This window comes from Copadichromis virginalis, linkage group LG23 (genome assembly GCF_057382275.1).
Source record: "Copadichromis virginalis isolate Kocher_CV1m ecotype Utaka linkage group LG23, C_Virginalis_male_GT1.1, whole genome shotgun sequence".
NCBI classification, from domain to species: Eukaryota; Metazoa; Chordata; class Actinopteri; order Cichliformes; family Cichlidae; genus Copadichromis; species Copadichromis virginalis.
Genome location: NC_140639.1, coordinates 48,525,083 through 48,540,390, shown reverse-complemented (window position 1 = coordinate 48,540,390; position 15,308 = coordinate 48,525,083). Strand labels below are relative to the sequence as shown.

Below are 15,308 nucleotides of genomic sequence, written 5' to 3'. Positions count from 1 at the left end.
GAACGTGATGCTACATTAGAGTCTGTCCTATGAGTTCAGCAGGAGGAGGTGAACCCACAGCTGGGACCAGTTCTCTAGTGGGTCCAGTATCATACTTGTGTTCATCCTGGTCTGAACCTGGTCAGAAGAACTGACTTCACTTTTGAAAATTCAATACTTATAAAAGGTAACCCCAAACAGTCTACAACGGCTGTTTTCTGTCCACCGAAGCAAATTTGATTGACGAGGTTTTTGTACCTTCACTTCTCCAAAAAGCAAATAAAGAGATTAAACAAAGATTTACTGAACGACTGTCAGAATTCCCAGAGCTAACGTAGATCGCTTTATGCTCTTGAGTCAGGAGGGATAAGAAAAGTGACTGCAAACATTGTGGAACGATTCATAGCGTTTGATTGCTTGTGTGAATGTATTAAACAGGAAACCAGGAGCTGCAGAAACCCAGTAATGCTGAAGACGCATGCGTGTGCGTTTATTACAGGTTTTTCTGAATGCTTAAACCCTAACTGTGATTCTTACAGCACAATTCCTAAAACTATTGATACTTATAGCAAAACCACTCACTGAGTGTGCAAAACTAAAAGCACAAACACTGCTTTGCACTCAGTTTGCCATTTTGTAACACACACTTTGCAAACCTGTAGCTACAATCCACTGCACAGCACTCTTTTTGCAGAACTGTAAACACAACTCACTGCTTTGCACTCAATTTCCAAATGATCAACGCACTCCTAGCAAAACTATACACATTTATGGCCATTATTTACACTATTTTGTCAACTGTCTGGCACACTGCCACATGTGAAAGCTTTTTTAGATAATTAGTTCACTTTGCAATCAGCCTAAGCACTATGATACAGGTAATACAGATATTAGCATTAAAGGACTCTGTGAGAGACGTCTGTCTCGCCCTGGCAGCACCTCTCCCTCTCCTCCTCTTCAGTTCGCCTCAACATACGCTCGTCATATTCTGTGATATGATTCACTCTGAGGTGTTTGACCAGGTCAGCGGTGTTACCACAACACCTCACATTCTTGCCACATGTATGGCAAACCACGTCTCAGCTGTTCGTGGAGGTAAAATACGTCTGCACATGACTCTGTTTACGCTCAGCCATTGTTGTGAGTGTGCACGCCAAGGGGCCGGACACAATGACGGGTATCGGAGGAATCGATATTTCAGTATCGATCCGCACATCACTAGTTGAGATACGTTTTAAACTGGTCCAAAAAACAAATGCATATTTTCCCGAACCACTGTTCCTTGACTAAGGTGGATAACGTGATGAGGTCAAGGAAGGGTGTGACGGAGATTTGATTGAAAAACTTTGTCGTCTGTTAAAGTTTCACGTTGGCTTTTTCATCTTGAAAGCCCTCTCTGCTCGTGTCCAACCCGTGTGAACAATCACAGATGTGAGAAATGTAAACAAACCGTCCACAGAACGCTGATCAGGTTATTTTAAGCGCAAGAAAACAAAAACGTTGCGCTCACCGTCGGCGTCACGGACGAGGCCTGGGGGTCCGGGCCCGTCCACAAAGGTCATTGTAACACAAATCATACGATTGCTAATGAAAATGCTATAAAGCTACATCGCAGATAAGTCTCTGGAGTAACAATCAAGGCCATGTTAGTTATTTGATGAATAGTATCTGTGCCACTCATGGCGCATGACTGAGGAGGACGTTGACCTCTGCAAGTCAGGAAAGTCTGCTACTCATTGTATAAATATGAGATTTTTTTCAAAAACCAGCCAGCCATCATCTCGGGAGGCTGACTCCAAAGTACCATCTCACTTCAAACTTGCAAAACAAGTCGAGTCGATGCGAGCGCACTGCTTGTTTCTAGTTAGTCTTTAAGGATGACAGCATTAGTCTGCTCCTTTGTATGAAAGAAAGTGAGTCCAGTCCATGTGGTCTGGCACCCACCCACATTTCTCTGCTAGTGATCCATGAGGACTCCACCTTGTTGCCAGTTCTCTTGTGTGGAAGCTTCAGGAAATGACAGCTTCACTCTGACGTGTGTGAGCTGTGTGAGGTCTGTGGTTAGAAGTTTACAGTGTTTGCTCTTTGTGTCGTCTGTAATATGCTCTATGGCTTTAAAAAAATGGCCACATGTTTCTGTAGCTGAATTTGTCCATCTCTGACCTTCTGAGGCTGTATTTTCAAATAGGGACGTTCTGACTTTTCTTCACCTTGTACTTCATTCTGCAAATGTTTTATACTCTATTAGAGTTATTACATTATTCTGTTATGCTATAAAATCAACCCCCATATAAGATCGTACTTAAGAAATACATTTAAAAACCTTCCTGTGCAAATAAGCCAAGTTATCTAGAAGAAATAAAAACTGCACCGCAAACCAAACTCAGGTGTTCGACCTGTTGAGCTCGGGAAACTAACTGGTGTTTCATTTTAGTGAGTGCTTTGTTAGATTCCTTCATTTGAACCAAATGAAGTTGATTAAAGTTGATGCATTGATGTGTTTGAAGTGTTTTGTTAGTTGCGATGGATCTCCTGCTGTCTTTTTTCCTCATTATTAAAAGAGGATTTCTTTGAATTTCAAACATCCATTTCCTGTTTATCTGGTCCCGGGTCACAGGTGCAGCAGTCTAAGCAGAGAATCCCAGACCTCCCTAAACAACCACTTCCTCCAGCATATCCAGGACAATACTGAGGCATTCCCAGGCCTGCTGAGAGATATAACCTCTCTAGTGTGTCCTGGGTCTGCCCTGGAGACTCCTCCTCATGGGACAGGCCCCAAACACCTCACCCAGGATATTTTTAATGAAAACATCACAAATAAGTCGTCAGGTCTGATGGTCACATTTGTGAGATTCAACCACCATAAAGCAGAGATCACACAGGACACACTGTGTAACCCTCAGCTCAGGTGTGTTCAGGACATTTGCTTGGAAGAAGCCGTCTGTGGATAAATCCTGCTCTCCACCTCAGCTGTCAGGTTTATCCAGAGAGCGGCCGTCCTGACTTCCAGCAGCCCCACAGTCCTCGTTTCTAATAAACTGGCATCACTGAAATGAACTGTCTGCCTCGCTGTTCAATAATCTGCTCTTTGCCAATTTCCCAGCAGAAGCTTCCACTCATATCAGCATTTTTCTGTGATTCTCACATGAACTAAGCATAAAAAGCTGAAGCCAACCTCAGAGTTCCCCGTAGTGAGGAAGAGTTTCCTCTGAGCCACAGCTGAGTTTGATGCGTCCACAAAGGAAGACTGACGGGAGGACAGACTCTGGGAGAAAGGCAGATATTAAAAGATATGAATACAAAGTACGGTGCAACAAACAGGACAGCAGATTATGAAGAGCGGTTAGACCTTCATGTGTCAGTCATTGAAATGTGATCAAAGTTACCTGTTTGACATCCTGATAGAAGAAAATCAGCTTCTTGGATCCGTTTGCAGCAAAGAATTCATGGATCAGACTGAACTGGAAGAATCAGACATTAATGACTCAAAGGTTCAACTCTGAGGAAGGATCACGTCTCTGAACTTACTCTGTCATCAGAGACGATGGCGTCTTCCACCGCCGCCTCCTCCAGGCTGCCGGCGTCGGCCAGCCTGCTCATCAGGTATTTATGTCGGGCATCCAGAGCTGCCCGCCGTTCCTCCTTCACGGCTCTCGCCTGTTTGGCTACTTCTCTCCTCGCCTCATTGGACAGCAGCATCGTCCTTTTACCAGACACCTGGAGAAACATCAGCTCAGTCTACAGACGCAGAGACCAGTGAGAGCTTGGCCCAAACATCTGCAGGTTTCTGAGGACCACGTTTGACCCTGACTGGAGGCATCGATTCTGAGTGTGACTGCCTAAACTGAGCTACTGCCCCCCCTCCACTGAGACGTTGTCCTGTGATGTGTCATGGGGGGAAGTGTTCCTCACGGTTGGACTCGTGAGAGGTTCAGTCAGTTTATTCAAACTTTAAAAAGACGCATTTTCAGTCTCTGGATTTCAGCAGAAACAAATGTGAACACAGCACTTTTTGATTGAGTATAAAAGGATGAAAGAGTCAGTGATTAGTAACATTGTTGCTGACTGATGCTGTTGTAGAGCTGTCTTTGGATCCTCACCTTCCTGGAAGCCTTCCCTGGATTGCTCATATATCATTAACTTGTTTGTGTTCAGTAGAATCAGGTGTTGTGGATGCAGGTCGTAGCTGTGTGAGGCCTGTACAGTCAGCGCTGTGTGAGCGCTGTGTAACGTTAGCTTAGACTTCTTTCTGTTGTTATCATCCTTCAGGTTAATGTTGTTTTCATTATGCATCACAGGAAGTGTGGGTGGCTGTTAGCCTCACAGCTCATGGAGAGTTGCTGCTGCTCTGCCTCCTTTTTGATGTTTCTGCTCTTTGTGGCTTTGTGTTACTTTGTGTCGTGTCTGAAACAAAGTGAGTCCATGTTACTAACTGTAGTCGGCTCTCTGTCTCGTGCACAGCTGACTGTTGTCTGAATGAAAGTATTTTTGTACTTTGTGTAATCTGTTGGGTCTTTGAGGCCTTTTTAAACAGCATATGAGCCATATGTATGTGTGTATATGAAAGGTTGTTTGTAATACATCAAATTGTTGCTTATTCTAGAGCTGCTGCTGTGCCTGATTGGTCTACTCGCTCGAAACTGAAGGTTGACTTGATTCTTTTGGTTTTTTACATTTTGTCAATAAACCAACTTCTTTATGATTTGAACGGCGTCTCTGACGTGTCACAGGCCTGTCAGCTTTCTTGGTGATTGGTATAGATTTGAGCTTCATGCTCTGGCTGTTGTTGGGTTTTCCTCTTTCATATTAAAGCTTTTGTCCTACATTTGGCTCTAAAGTCTAATTCTAATCCCAGCACTGTGTCTGGGTGTGTGATGCTTGTTTTCCTGCTCTTTCTCATGAAACAGTCACAACATTCTCAGTCCAACTTTCACTCTTTGCTGCGTTTGCTGCAGCTGCAGTGAACATGGTGCCGTTTGCCTTTAAGAAAGTTGTGCACAAAGGCTTTTTCTCTAGCAGACAGCTGTGTGGCTAAAAGTCAGATCATTTTTTACCACCTCAGTCACACTGGACTGAAACAAGAGTGAAACTAGGAAGAATCAGAGTTTGTCCAGTGACTGCACTGATTTTCTTCATATTCACAAACTGATTCTAAGTAGTTGCATCAGCTAATCACCCGGACACTGAGCGTCCAACACGCTCCCTGAAGGGAAACGATTACATCCTCCAAACAATCACAATCTGTCTCTGAATGACTGGAATTATTCTCTGATTTGTCAATAACTGGAGTTTATCAATGCAGACACGTTGCCAACATGATGAAGTCAGTCTGAGTCGCATCTCTTTGGCTAACTTAACTCAAGTGGTTGCCGACTATTCTGGTTCTATTCCCATATAACAGCAGGGTTGCTGAGCACCTCTGTCACTCTGCACTTATGTACCCAGTTCTCTTTTGTGGAGGAATTTTCCAGGAATTCCTGGGACCAGCTTTCCATGAGAGACCCGATCAGGAGCGACTGTCCTGGACACTCCCAGCATCACAGGGACTCACAAACCCGTCTACCACAGTGAGAAGACTGATGGTCACAGGCCCACATGTAGCTTTAGATCACACGTGTGCACTTCCTGTGGTCACTGCTGTAACTCTAGACTCACCGAGGGGCCAGTGGTTGGTGAGGCAGCAGCAGCTGAAGTCATGTGACTAATGGCTCTCAGCTTCTGTCCTCCTATTCGCCGGTGTCCTTCACCTGTCACACCTGGTCAAGAAAGAGTGAGAATGTTCAGAGCTTTAATGGAAAAGAATATTATTACATATAAAAGGCCTCTAACAAGTATTGTAGTGTTAATCAGGATGAAGTCCATCATGAACACTTCAGAGTGGTTCAGACAGTCGGTGTTTCATCCACAGAGCCTCCAGTCTGCATATCAAAGTATCCTGAGGAATGACAGTGAACCCCGAGTTCCCCTCATTACATTCATGTGTGTGACTGTGAGGAAAAGGTGATTGTATGAACGTGTGTGAGCGAGTGAATGAGGCTTGTATCAGAGTGGAGATAATGTCAGCGGCACAAGCTGGACGCTGCAGGTGTCACATGTGAATCTGTGCATCAGTGTCTGCACCTTTGTGGAGGTGAAGCTCAGGAGGTTTGGATTTGTTCAAAGCTCTGTCTGCTCCATCTTTCTTTCCCTCAGGCCTCTCCAGATCAGGAAGGAGGTCCTGTTCTCCTTCTCCCTCCTGGATTTCTGGATCCAGGGAAGGATCAAAGTCTCTCAGCCCAGCATCAGAGCTTCTGGCTGGGGGAGGACTGGAAGTTTCAGCTGGAGGCTGAGAGCCTGGATCTGCCATCTGAGTCACAATTCAAATATTCTCAGTAATCTCGAAAAGCAACAGAAAGGTGCCATTTTCATGAGCAGTGGGTTATCCAGCAGTTTGATTCATGTCAGCAGCATTTAGTTTGTAACTGCTGACTCACCTCTGGCTGTGTCCTGCTCTCAGGGTCACAGTGGACACTGTACCTTTGACCGAAGCTGCAAAGACAGTCAGCAGGGGTCTGGATGCATTCAGCACCACGTCCTTGTTGGGCAGACACCTTCAGTGACAGGACAGTTTATTATGCTGCTAATGTTAATAAGTCTGTTCACCTGTAGAGCTCATTTAAACACATCAGCTGTAGAACATCATGTGTCATGGCGTGTCCAAATTCACAGGCTGCATCCTCCTGAGGACCCGGCCTTCAAGGTCTACGTGGGCCGGGTCCTCCAAAGGTCGGGTAGGCGGGAAGTGAGGGGCTGTGACGGTCTGGCCTTCAGATCCGCGTCACCGCTGTCTCGGTGGAGTTTAATAAACTCAGCCGTCTGCTCCTTGCTGTCTAAAATCTAACAGGACACTGGAGTAAACTCTCGACCGTCTCACACTTCTGTTTAATCACTTTTCTGTTTGACGTTTATTCAGCTGTGTGAAAACTGTAACTTCAGCCAAACCAAACAAAAAACCCTGAAAAAAGCCAAACGATAACATTTTTACGTGATCTAAGTGACTTATATATCATGTTTAAACCTGAACAGCCAAAGGCCGTGGGGGTCCAAAAACGATGTGCCGGGAGTCCGCTGTTCTCGCCGGCTCTAATGACCCTCGACCTCCCGGTTAGCTATCCAGATGGTGGGTAAGAGATGTCTCCAAAAACGTCAGAGCACTTTTGCAAATATGTGATATCTTGACAAACCGAGCAGATATTTGAAGTTTACACTCCTACATTCTCAAACAGGAGCCCCAGCAGAGATGGATGGCTGGCGCGGCTCTCCGGAGCCCCCAGTCAGAGCAGGTGCAGGGCCAGCAGGTGTGGAGACCCCTGGCTGAGGCAGCTGAAGCTGTGGGTGGCTGTCAGCCAGCTCAGGATGCCTTTTGGGCTGCAGCAGCATAAAATCCTCAGCAGGCTGGGTGAGCTTGCGTGAGCTCTCTGTGGAGGCTGTTGCAGCTGAGATGGCTCACCCGAGCGGTGCAAACTTAGTTACCTTCAAGGCTCCAGAGTCAGCTGAGGTCAGCAGCTCAGCCTCTGGGGAGGTTACAATCCCTGGAACAGCCAGGTCTCTACAACCAGAAACAGTCTTTGCATGTGCAGCTTCAGAACCAGACTTGAAGTTCCAGTTAGTGTCCGATGTCCCAGAAACACTCAGGTGCTCACTGAGCAATCTCTTGAGGCCAACACTCAGAAAATCAAACAGTCTTTGAGCCTTTGTGGGAACATTTATCGTCTGTGCTGGAAAGGTGGAAACATCTGGGAGATGCAGCCTTAACACACTGAGCTTCACAAGTCCTTGGAGGCAGCTCACTAAACTCAGGGAAGCAGACAAAATCAGCACTTGCAGGAACACAATGTGCCCTCTCACAATGAGCTTGGAAGCATAAACTGAGTTTTCCTCACTGACTGTTTCAGACAGGATTGTGGGAGCAACACAAAAAGCAGCTTCAGCTGGAAACACACAGTTTAGTGTCTTTGCTGCTCGCTTTAAGTCACAATAAACAGGAAACTCATTGTGTCTCATGTCAGAATCAAATCACTCATATACAGGAAAGGAAGAGGCGGAGCTTATTTCCTGCAGGGAGAGGTTAGCAGTCTGTGTCTTTCTCATTTCTGACTCCTAAAGAGCTGAAAAACACAGGCTGTTATTGGCTGGCTGACACTGGGATTAATGTCCTTGAAGCCAGCAGTCTTTAATGTCCAGCTTCAGAACGGGCAGGTGAAAAACAGTCCTTTATGTCCTCTGATGTTCAATAAACTGTCCTGATTACTGAGGGAGCAGAGAAAGTGTCTCCATCACTCACCACAGCTGGATGCTCTGAAATCCTGGAATCCAGCTGTGGAGAGGAGCGCCGGCGGCGTGGACACAGTTTAGTAATCAGGGAACGGGAGGCAGGAGGGAAACACAGCTGGGACCAATTACACACACGAGACAGGAAACAGTAACACAGGACTGTCAAAGTAAAACAGGAAATATAACACAGAGTCCAAAGTAAGGAGACGTGGGACACAGTGAAGACACAGAAACAGAAACCAGAACTATAATCACAAAACAAACTCAGAAACATAAAGAGTGAATCAGCTGATTCAGTGTTTGTGACAAAAACATGGATCCTGGTTAATAACTTTTATTTGTTTGTTTCTGTATTATTTTGTGTATCGTTCTTATGAGCTGTTGTTTTGTCAGTGAAATATTATTTCATTGTTTTAAGCTTTTTGTTGACTTTGAAGTGCTTAAGTTGATATTTTTGAACATTTAATTTGTTCGACTATTGTCGAGTCGATAAAACTGTCAAACGCACAGCTGCTTCCAGCACGGCCGGAGGAGAGGTGGCCGAGCAGACGCACAACACACACAGCTCACAGGTTTGCATTTCTAGATATTGCAGATGTTGCAGAAATTGAGAGTAAAGAACTCGGAGATCCAGCGCTGTCTCCTGCCCCTTATTTATACACCACAACACAACGACAGGCGTAACTCACACAAACGGGTAACATGAGGCTCAGATGCTTTGGACGTGTTCACATATACTGGACACAGAATGATGAAGATGGAGCTGCAGGAAGGAGGAAAAGAGGAAAAACACAGAAAAGATTCACAGATGTGGTGAAAAAGGACACGACAGCTTCTGTTTGTTAGTTTGGTTTTTCTTTATTTGGTAAAGATTCAGAAATAAAGAGAAGATCACATGTTTGAATATTATATTAACGTTCTGTAATTACAACAAGTTGTAAAATCTTTCCAGAGTGAGACAGAGACTGTGCAGAGACTGTAGAAGGACAGAGCAGCAGCAGAGCAGTCCAGATACACTGATGATCCTCTGTCAGATCCAGAGGGACACACAGGGCTGATGCTGGACTCTACATTGTGTCTGACAGTGGAGCTGTTCTCAGAGCAGTTCACTCTGCAGCACTGACAGTCATCTGCACTTCATTCCTCTGTCAGTCACTGCTGGATGAAGCTCTCCTCTCCACCTCCCAGTAACATGGCCCAGTCAGAGCGTCTCTACACACAAGCTGCTGCTGCTTCAACCTCTCTGGATCATCAGGACACAGCTGCTCCTCTCTCAGCACACACACCGTCCTGTTTACCATCATCAGCTCCACCTGCAGAGAGAAGGAGGAAGAGCAGAGGAGATAAACGAGTGTTTCCAGAGACTCTTCATCAGCTGTCAGTCAGTGATGCAGCACATCCAGTATAAAGAGCAGCAGGGACGTCAGTGCTGGGACTGTACTAGGACTCATTGTTGCTTCACTTTTTCTAATCTTTGGATTTTTATTGAAGTTGCTGAAAATGTTTTTCCCTCCTAGTTTGAGTTTGGACTTTCATTCATTAGAAGAACCTTGGTGTGTCCACTCTGAGCTCTGTAGGAACCCCAACAACAAGCCCAACAATCCAGATGGACGGTTCCAGCTGTTAACTGGAGGAATTCCATCCAAACATCTGCTCTCACTAAATTCTTCCTCACCTACAGACTGTGTTCTTCACTGCTTTAAACTTGGAAATCAATGCAGTCATTGGTCTGCGTGCTGCTTTGTTCAGAGAGCTGATTGGCTGTTGACAGTGTTTGATCAGAGCGTGTCAGCCGTTACTACGGTGACCATAAAGGTGAGAAACAGGAAGTGTTTGTGTCCAATCCTGAAGCCTGTCACCGTTCTCCTCTCACAGCTTCACTGAGAAGTTGCAGCTTTACAGGAAACACTGGATCTTTGTTTCATACTGACTGTGTTTAGTACAACACTGCTGACAGCACCACCCACTCACTCCATCACTCTACTGACCCCAGAGTCTCCAGTCTGTAGTCTGGACTCTTCTTAAGACCAGACAGCTGCTTCACATCTGGATCCTTCAGGTTGTTTCCCCACAGCTCCAGCTCTCTCAGATGGGAGGGGTTGGACTTCAGTGCTGCTGCCAGATAATCACAGCTGATCTTTGACAAACCACAGTAACTCAATCTGTATAAAGAATGAAAGATGTAAGTTTATTAGACAAAGTGCTTGAAATCATTCAGTGTTTCATCATCTGTTCAGAGCTGAAGAAGGTTCAGAATGTAGAAGTTTAGAAAATGGAAACTCCAAACAGCTGAAGCCAACAGGAAGCAGCTTCAAACAGGAAACTGTGCAGAGTTTCAGACTATATGTCCTGATGCAGCCAGTTGGATTTTGGAGATTTGAATCTCTGTTCTGTGACTAAGTCCTTGAATCATTTCTTCCAGTTGGTCCAACAAGACAGACTAAGTATTGGACATGTGTTGTGGCTCCATCAGGGGAGCTTCTAAATGTGATGTGATGGCCCCTCTGGCTCTGTCAGGTCACAGCACTGAAGAGAGCTCAAACTGGGCACACAGCTGTTCCAGTCTGGACCAAAGACTCTATACTGGGACTGAGGGACTGCTTTGACTGCACCCACTGGGACTTTTTAAAGGCTCATGTTCTCACTTAGATCATCGATTTCTACTGACATTTCTTTCTGGGAAAAATGGGGATTACTTTGGAAACAGGAAGTATTTTCCCCAATAAGCAGCCCTGGATTAGTAAATCACTCCAACATGTTCTCAGGCAGAAGAAGCTGTCTTGTTATGAGGGAGAGAAGAAAAAGATTGAGGCACAGAAACCTGTTGAAAGAGAGATAAAGCAGCTAAAATCAGGTGTAAAAGTAAAGCAGAGGATGAGCTGAATAAAGGACACTCAAGGCTGGCTTGGAAAGGAATGAAGTCCATGGTGGGGATGCAGAACAAGGAGCAAAGATGAATGTGATGCTGAATCAGCAGAAGACTTGGACTCATTTGATTCCAGCTTTGATATCATTGATTTCAATGAAGAGCTTTGTGATTGTAGCAAAGGGCTGGTAGCTCTGAGAGTCCCACTGATGAGGTGTTTGTGTGGAAATCTCTTAGTGGGACCAAAGAGAGAAAAAGCCCTGGTCCTGATGCTGTGGGAGGGAAATGATTGAAGTGTGCTGTGAGGAACTGACTGGGAGATTTTCACACATTTTCCAGTCCTCCTTGGAACAACAGGAAGTTCCCAGCATATGGAAACAAAGGTTAAGTGTCCTATGGCACTCAGTGATGATGGTGCTGTGGCCCCACCACCTCCACCTCTTTGTAAAGGAACTAACTGTAATCTGAAGCTTCAAATGGAACTAAGACTTCCTCCACTAGGTGGCAGTGTCTGATGAGAAAGTGTTAGTGGAGCTGGCCTGGAGTCAGAAGCAGGAAGATGCAGGATTTGGGCTGAAATGGGCAAAAGTGGTTAGCACTAGTGCCTTAGAGCAAGAAGGTTGTAGGTTGAAGCTTGTTGGTCAGCTGGGCCTTTCTGTGGAGGTTGGATGTTCTCCCACAGTCCAATGAAATGCTGCTTAGGTTCATTGGTGCTTCTACATTGGCTGTAGGTGTGGATGTGAGGGAGTGCTTCTCTGTCGCTCTCTGTTGGCCCTGTGATGGACTGCTCACCTGTGCAGGTGGACCACGCCTCTTGCCCTATGACAGCTAGGGCACAGGCTGCAGCCCTGTGAGCCTAAGCTGAATAAACAGTTAGCAAAAATGATCCATAGATGGCCTGAAATCCCCCAGTTAGCAGTTTGGTAGATAGCTATGACATGCTAATCCCATCCAGCAGCTGTATTCTACCTGTAAGCTGATCCCTGCTGAGCCAAAGCACTTTTTCATATACAAATTACAACCTTTAATAGAAACCTATTGGTCAGCATCTTATTAGCCTGCTGTTAGCTTCATTCCACAGAAAACTGAGAGAAACTAACAGAGTTGATAAAGAATAAAGAGAAATGTGCTGATTTAAAGCCTTTGAAGTGCTTCAGATGATCTCTGTCCACTTCTGTCCACTCATTCATTCATGTAAGCTTTCTAATGCAGCTTTGATCTTCACAGTCTGCTTGATGAAACTCATTCTAACCCTGAATGTCAGAGTGTTCCTCCTTCTCTTTCCCATCATTCATGCTGGCAGTGGAGGAGATTTGGATGTTGGACTGTGTTTTGGATGATGTGTGTATGTTTGTGTTGGACTGCTGTCTGTAAAGCAAACGCACATTTTGCTTTGGATTTCAGTGTCAGACAGACTTTAAGGTGCAATGAAGAGTTTGAGAGTTTCACAGTGAATTTTCCAGTGGAGGATTTTTCTTCTTCTTTGAAGGTTTGAAATGTGAACATTGTTCTGCTGCAGTCAATGGACTAAACCAGAGAAGAAGAAAACAGACTTTACCATGAAGATCCTCAGTGTGGATCAGTATAATATCAGCCTGATGTCTGCAGTTTAGTGTCAGCACAACTTTCACATCATATTCATCTCAGCACAACTAAAACATGCTGACTGACCCCAGAGTTTCAAGTTTACATCCTGGACTCTCCAGGAAACCACACAGATGCTTCACTCCTGGATCCTGCAGGTTGTAGTTGTAGAACAGGTCCAGCTCTCTCAGATGGGAGGGGTTGGACTTCAGTGCTGCTGCCAGATAATCACAGCTGATCTCTGACAAACCACAGCTCTCCAATCTGTATAAAGAATGAAAAATGTAAGTTTATTAGACAAAGTGCTTGAAATCATTCAGTGTTTCATCATCTGTTCAGAGCTGAAGAAGGTTCAGAATGTAGAAGTTTAGAAAATGGAAACTCCAAACAGCTGAAGCCAACAGGAAGTAGCTTCAAACAAACACAACAAGAGAAAAAACTCTGAATGTTTCACATTAAAGTCGTACATTTCTCATAAAAACAGGACAAAGACTTGAAAAAGTCGTGTTTTTCCTTCCAGGAACCACATGGCTTCACTTTTAAAGGTGAAGTGTGACAGAAATGGACATATTTGAAGTCCAACACCTTTTTCCAGTCACATTATTAAAGCAGACAAACTACAAGCTCATTTTCATTCCAACAAGTCATCTTCTGACCTGGACTAACAACACTGGTCTCTATGTGCAGCTGGCTGTGAGACCAGTGCTCAGGGAGCGTCTACAAAGTGCAACACTGAAAGAACATCACACACTCATTTGCTTCCAGCACTTTCACACAAACATCTACTGTCATTATTGTCACCAAACTCTGTGGATCCTTTATTGCAAATTCAAATGGGATCAAATGGTCAGACAAAAGAGGGTTATGAGGAAATATGATGAAATGTTGTGTATTAGCAGCAAGTTATTGAATCTTTTTCCTCAGAAACCAAACAAAATGATTGACAAACATGTTTTTACAAACTCAGTGTTGGACTTGGATCAGCAGGATAAGCTGATGTTTAAAGGCATTTGAGTCTCGCTGTATGAGAGTCCAGTTATTACTCAATATTTATGGATGATGTTCTTTCAGTGTTGCACTTTGTAGACGCTCCCTGAGCCTCACAGCCAGCTGCACATGGACCAGCTGACATTACCCAGCATTAGAGGCGGCTGTAAAAAATTCATGTTCCCATTTAAATGGTTTTAATTTGAATAAAACGATGTTGATTCATTCAATCCTGAATCGATGTTTCATATAAATGTATTTTGCCAGAATCTCAGGTTAAAGCTCACAAACTATTTCAACAAGCAGCAAACAGCTAAAACAGTAAATGAGAGCAGCTAAACACACAAAGATGGAAACACAGAGCGTGGATCGTTCACTCGACGGCACGTACACGGACACGCCGTCGGGGCTGAAAGTGGACAGCTCACAGATCCTGAAGCTGCAGGTTTCATCTGTCTCCAACCAAAACTGAGTGAAGCAGCAGCAAAAGAAGATCCAAACTCTGCTTCACGTTTGATCAATATGCTCATGAATTCTCTCTGACTTTGGCTGTTCCTGCCTGCACAGCTCTCTCTCTCTCAGTGTACTCCAAGAACAGCTTCAAACATCTGTTTCTGCATCATTCACTGTTTATTAGCCACCAGTCTGCTGTTGTGTTCAGTGCTGTCGGCCTCTGACAGTAAAGCCTCATTTCTGCTGTTCCATGGAAACTTTTTAAAATGATGACAGATTACAAACTCTCAGCTGTGTCTGTAATCAAACCTCTGTAACTTTGCTTCACTTCAGCAGCATCAGCTCATGTTCACATGTTGCTTCATGGTTTGCTTCAGTTTTTGATCGACTGCAGAATATTTTGAAGGTTATCTGCTATAAAAAGCCAGAAGAGGAAAATCTGCTTCATGTGTTTCTGTTTGATCCTCAGTGACTTTGACACAAAGGCCTCTGCTGTGATGATCACACCTCTGATCAAGTCTCACAGTGTCACAACTGATAAATGATCAGAGTTAGAATATTTCTGACTGTCTGCTGTGTGCCGTGACCTTTGACCTGCTAAAGACAGTCAGCTTTGGATTATTCATTGTTGTGTCTGATACTTAGAACTGTGAGGAAGAAGCTACACAGTTAATCAGGGTCCCCTCTCTCTGAATCAGGAAAGGTGGGCAGGCCGCGTGTGGGCCGCGGGCCATACGTTGAGTATCACTGTTTGAAATGTGAACATTGTTCTGCTGCAGTCAATGGACTAAACCAGAGAAGAAGAAAACAGACTTTACCATGAAGATCCTCAGTGTGGATCAGTATAATATCAGCCTGATGTCTGCAGTTTAGTGTCAGCACAACTTTCACATCATATTCATCTCAGCACAACTAAAACATGCTGACTGACCTCAGAGTTTCAAGTTTACATCCTGGACTCTCCAGGAAACCACACAGATGCTTCACTCCTGAATCCTGCACGTTGTTCTTAGTTGAAGAAGAGGAGTCATTACTCAGGTCCAGCTGTCTCAGATGGGAGGGGTTGGACTTCAGTGCTGCTGCCAGATAATCACAGCTGATCTCTGACAAACCACAGCTCTTCAAT

General features: G+C 44.7%; 2 protein-coding genes and 1 pseudogene across 3 annotated transcripts in view; all 3 read right to left on the bottom strand.

Moving 5' to 3' along the window:
- Window positions 1-15,308, bottom strand: part of LOC146682005 (NLR family CARD domain-containing protein 3-like) — a 239,129-nt pseudogene that overhangs the window by 159,288 nt on the left and 64,533 nt on the right. The window lies entirely within an intron of this gene.
- On the bottom strand, window positions 28-6,565 carry LOC146682008 (uncharacterized). Its single transcript, XM_085448807.1, has 7 exons — window positions 6,453-6,565; window positions 6,100-6,325; window positions 5,635-5,735; window positions 3,508-3,696; window positions 3,366-3,440; window positions 3,155-3,244; window positions 28-117 (listed from the first exon to the last, which is right to left on the bottom strand). Exons 2-7 carry the CDS (start codon window positions 6,323-6,325, stop codon window positions 28-30), a joined length of 771 nt encoding a protein of 256 aa, XP_085304933.1. The 5' UTR covers window positions 6,453-6,565.
- LOC146682006 (NACHT, LRR and PYD domains-containing protein 14-like) overlaps window positions 9,137-15,308 on the bottom strand; it is a 63,503-nt gene continuing 57,331 nt past the window's right edge. Inside the window, exons 3-4 of the mRNA XM_085448493.1 lie at window positions 10,281-10,454; window positions 9,137-9,605 (exon numbers count right to left, since the gene is read on the bottom strand). Coding sequence (XP_085304619.1) covers window positions 9,596-9,605; window positions 10,281-10,454 — 184 coding nt within the window. The 3' untranslated portion in view covers window positions 9,137-9,595. The remainder of the gene's footprint in view (window positions 9,606-10,280; window positions 10,455-15,308) is intronic.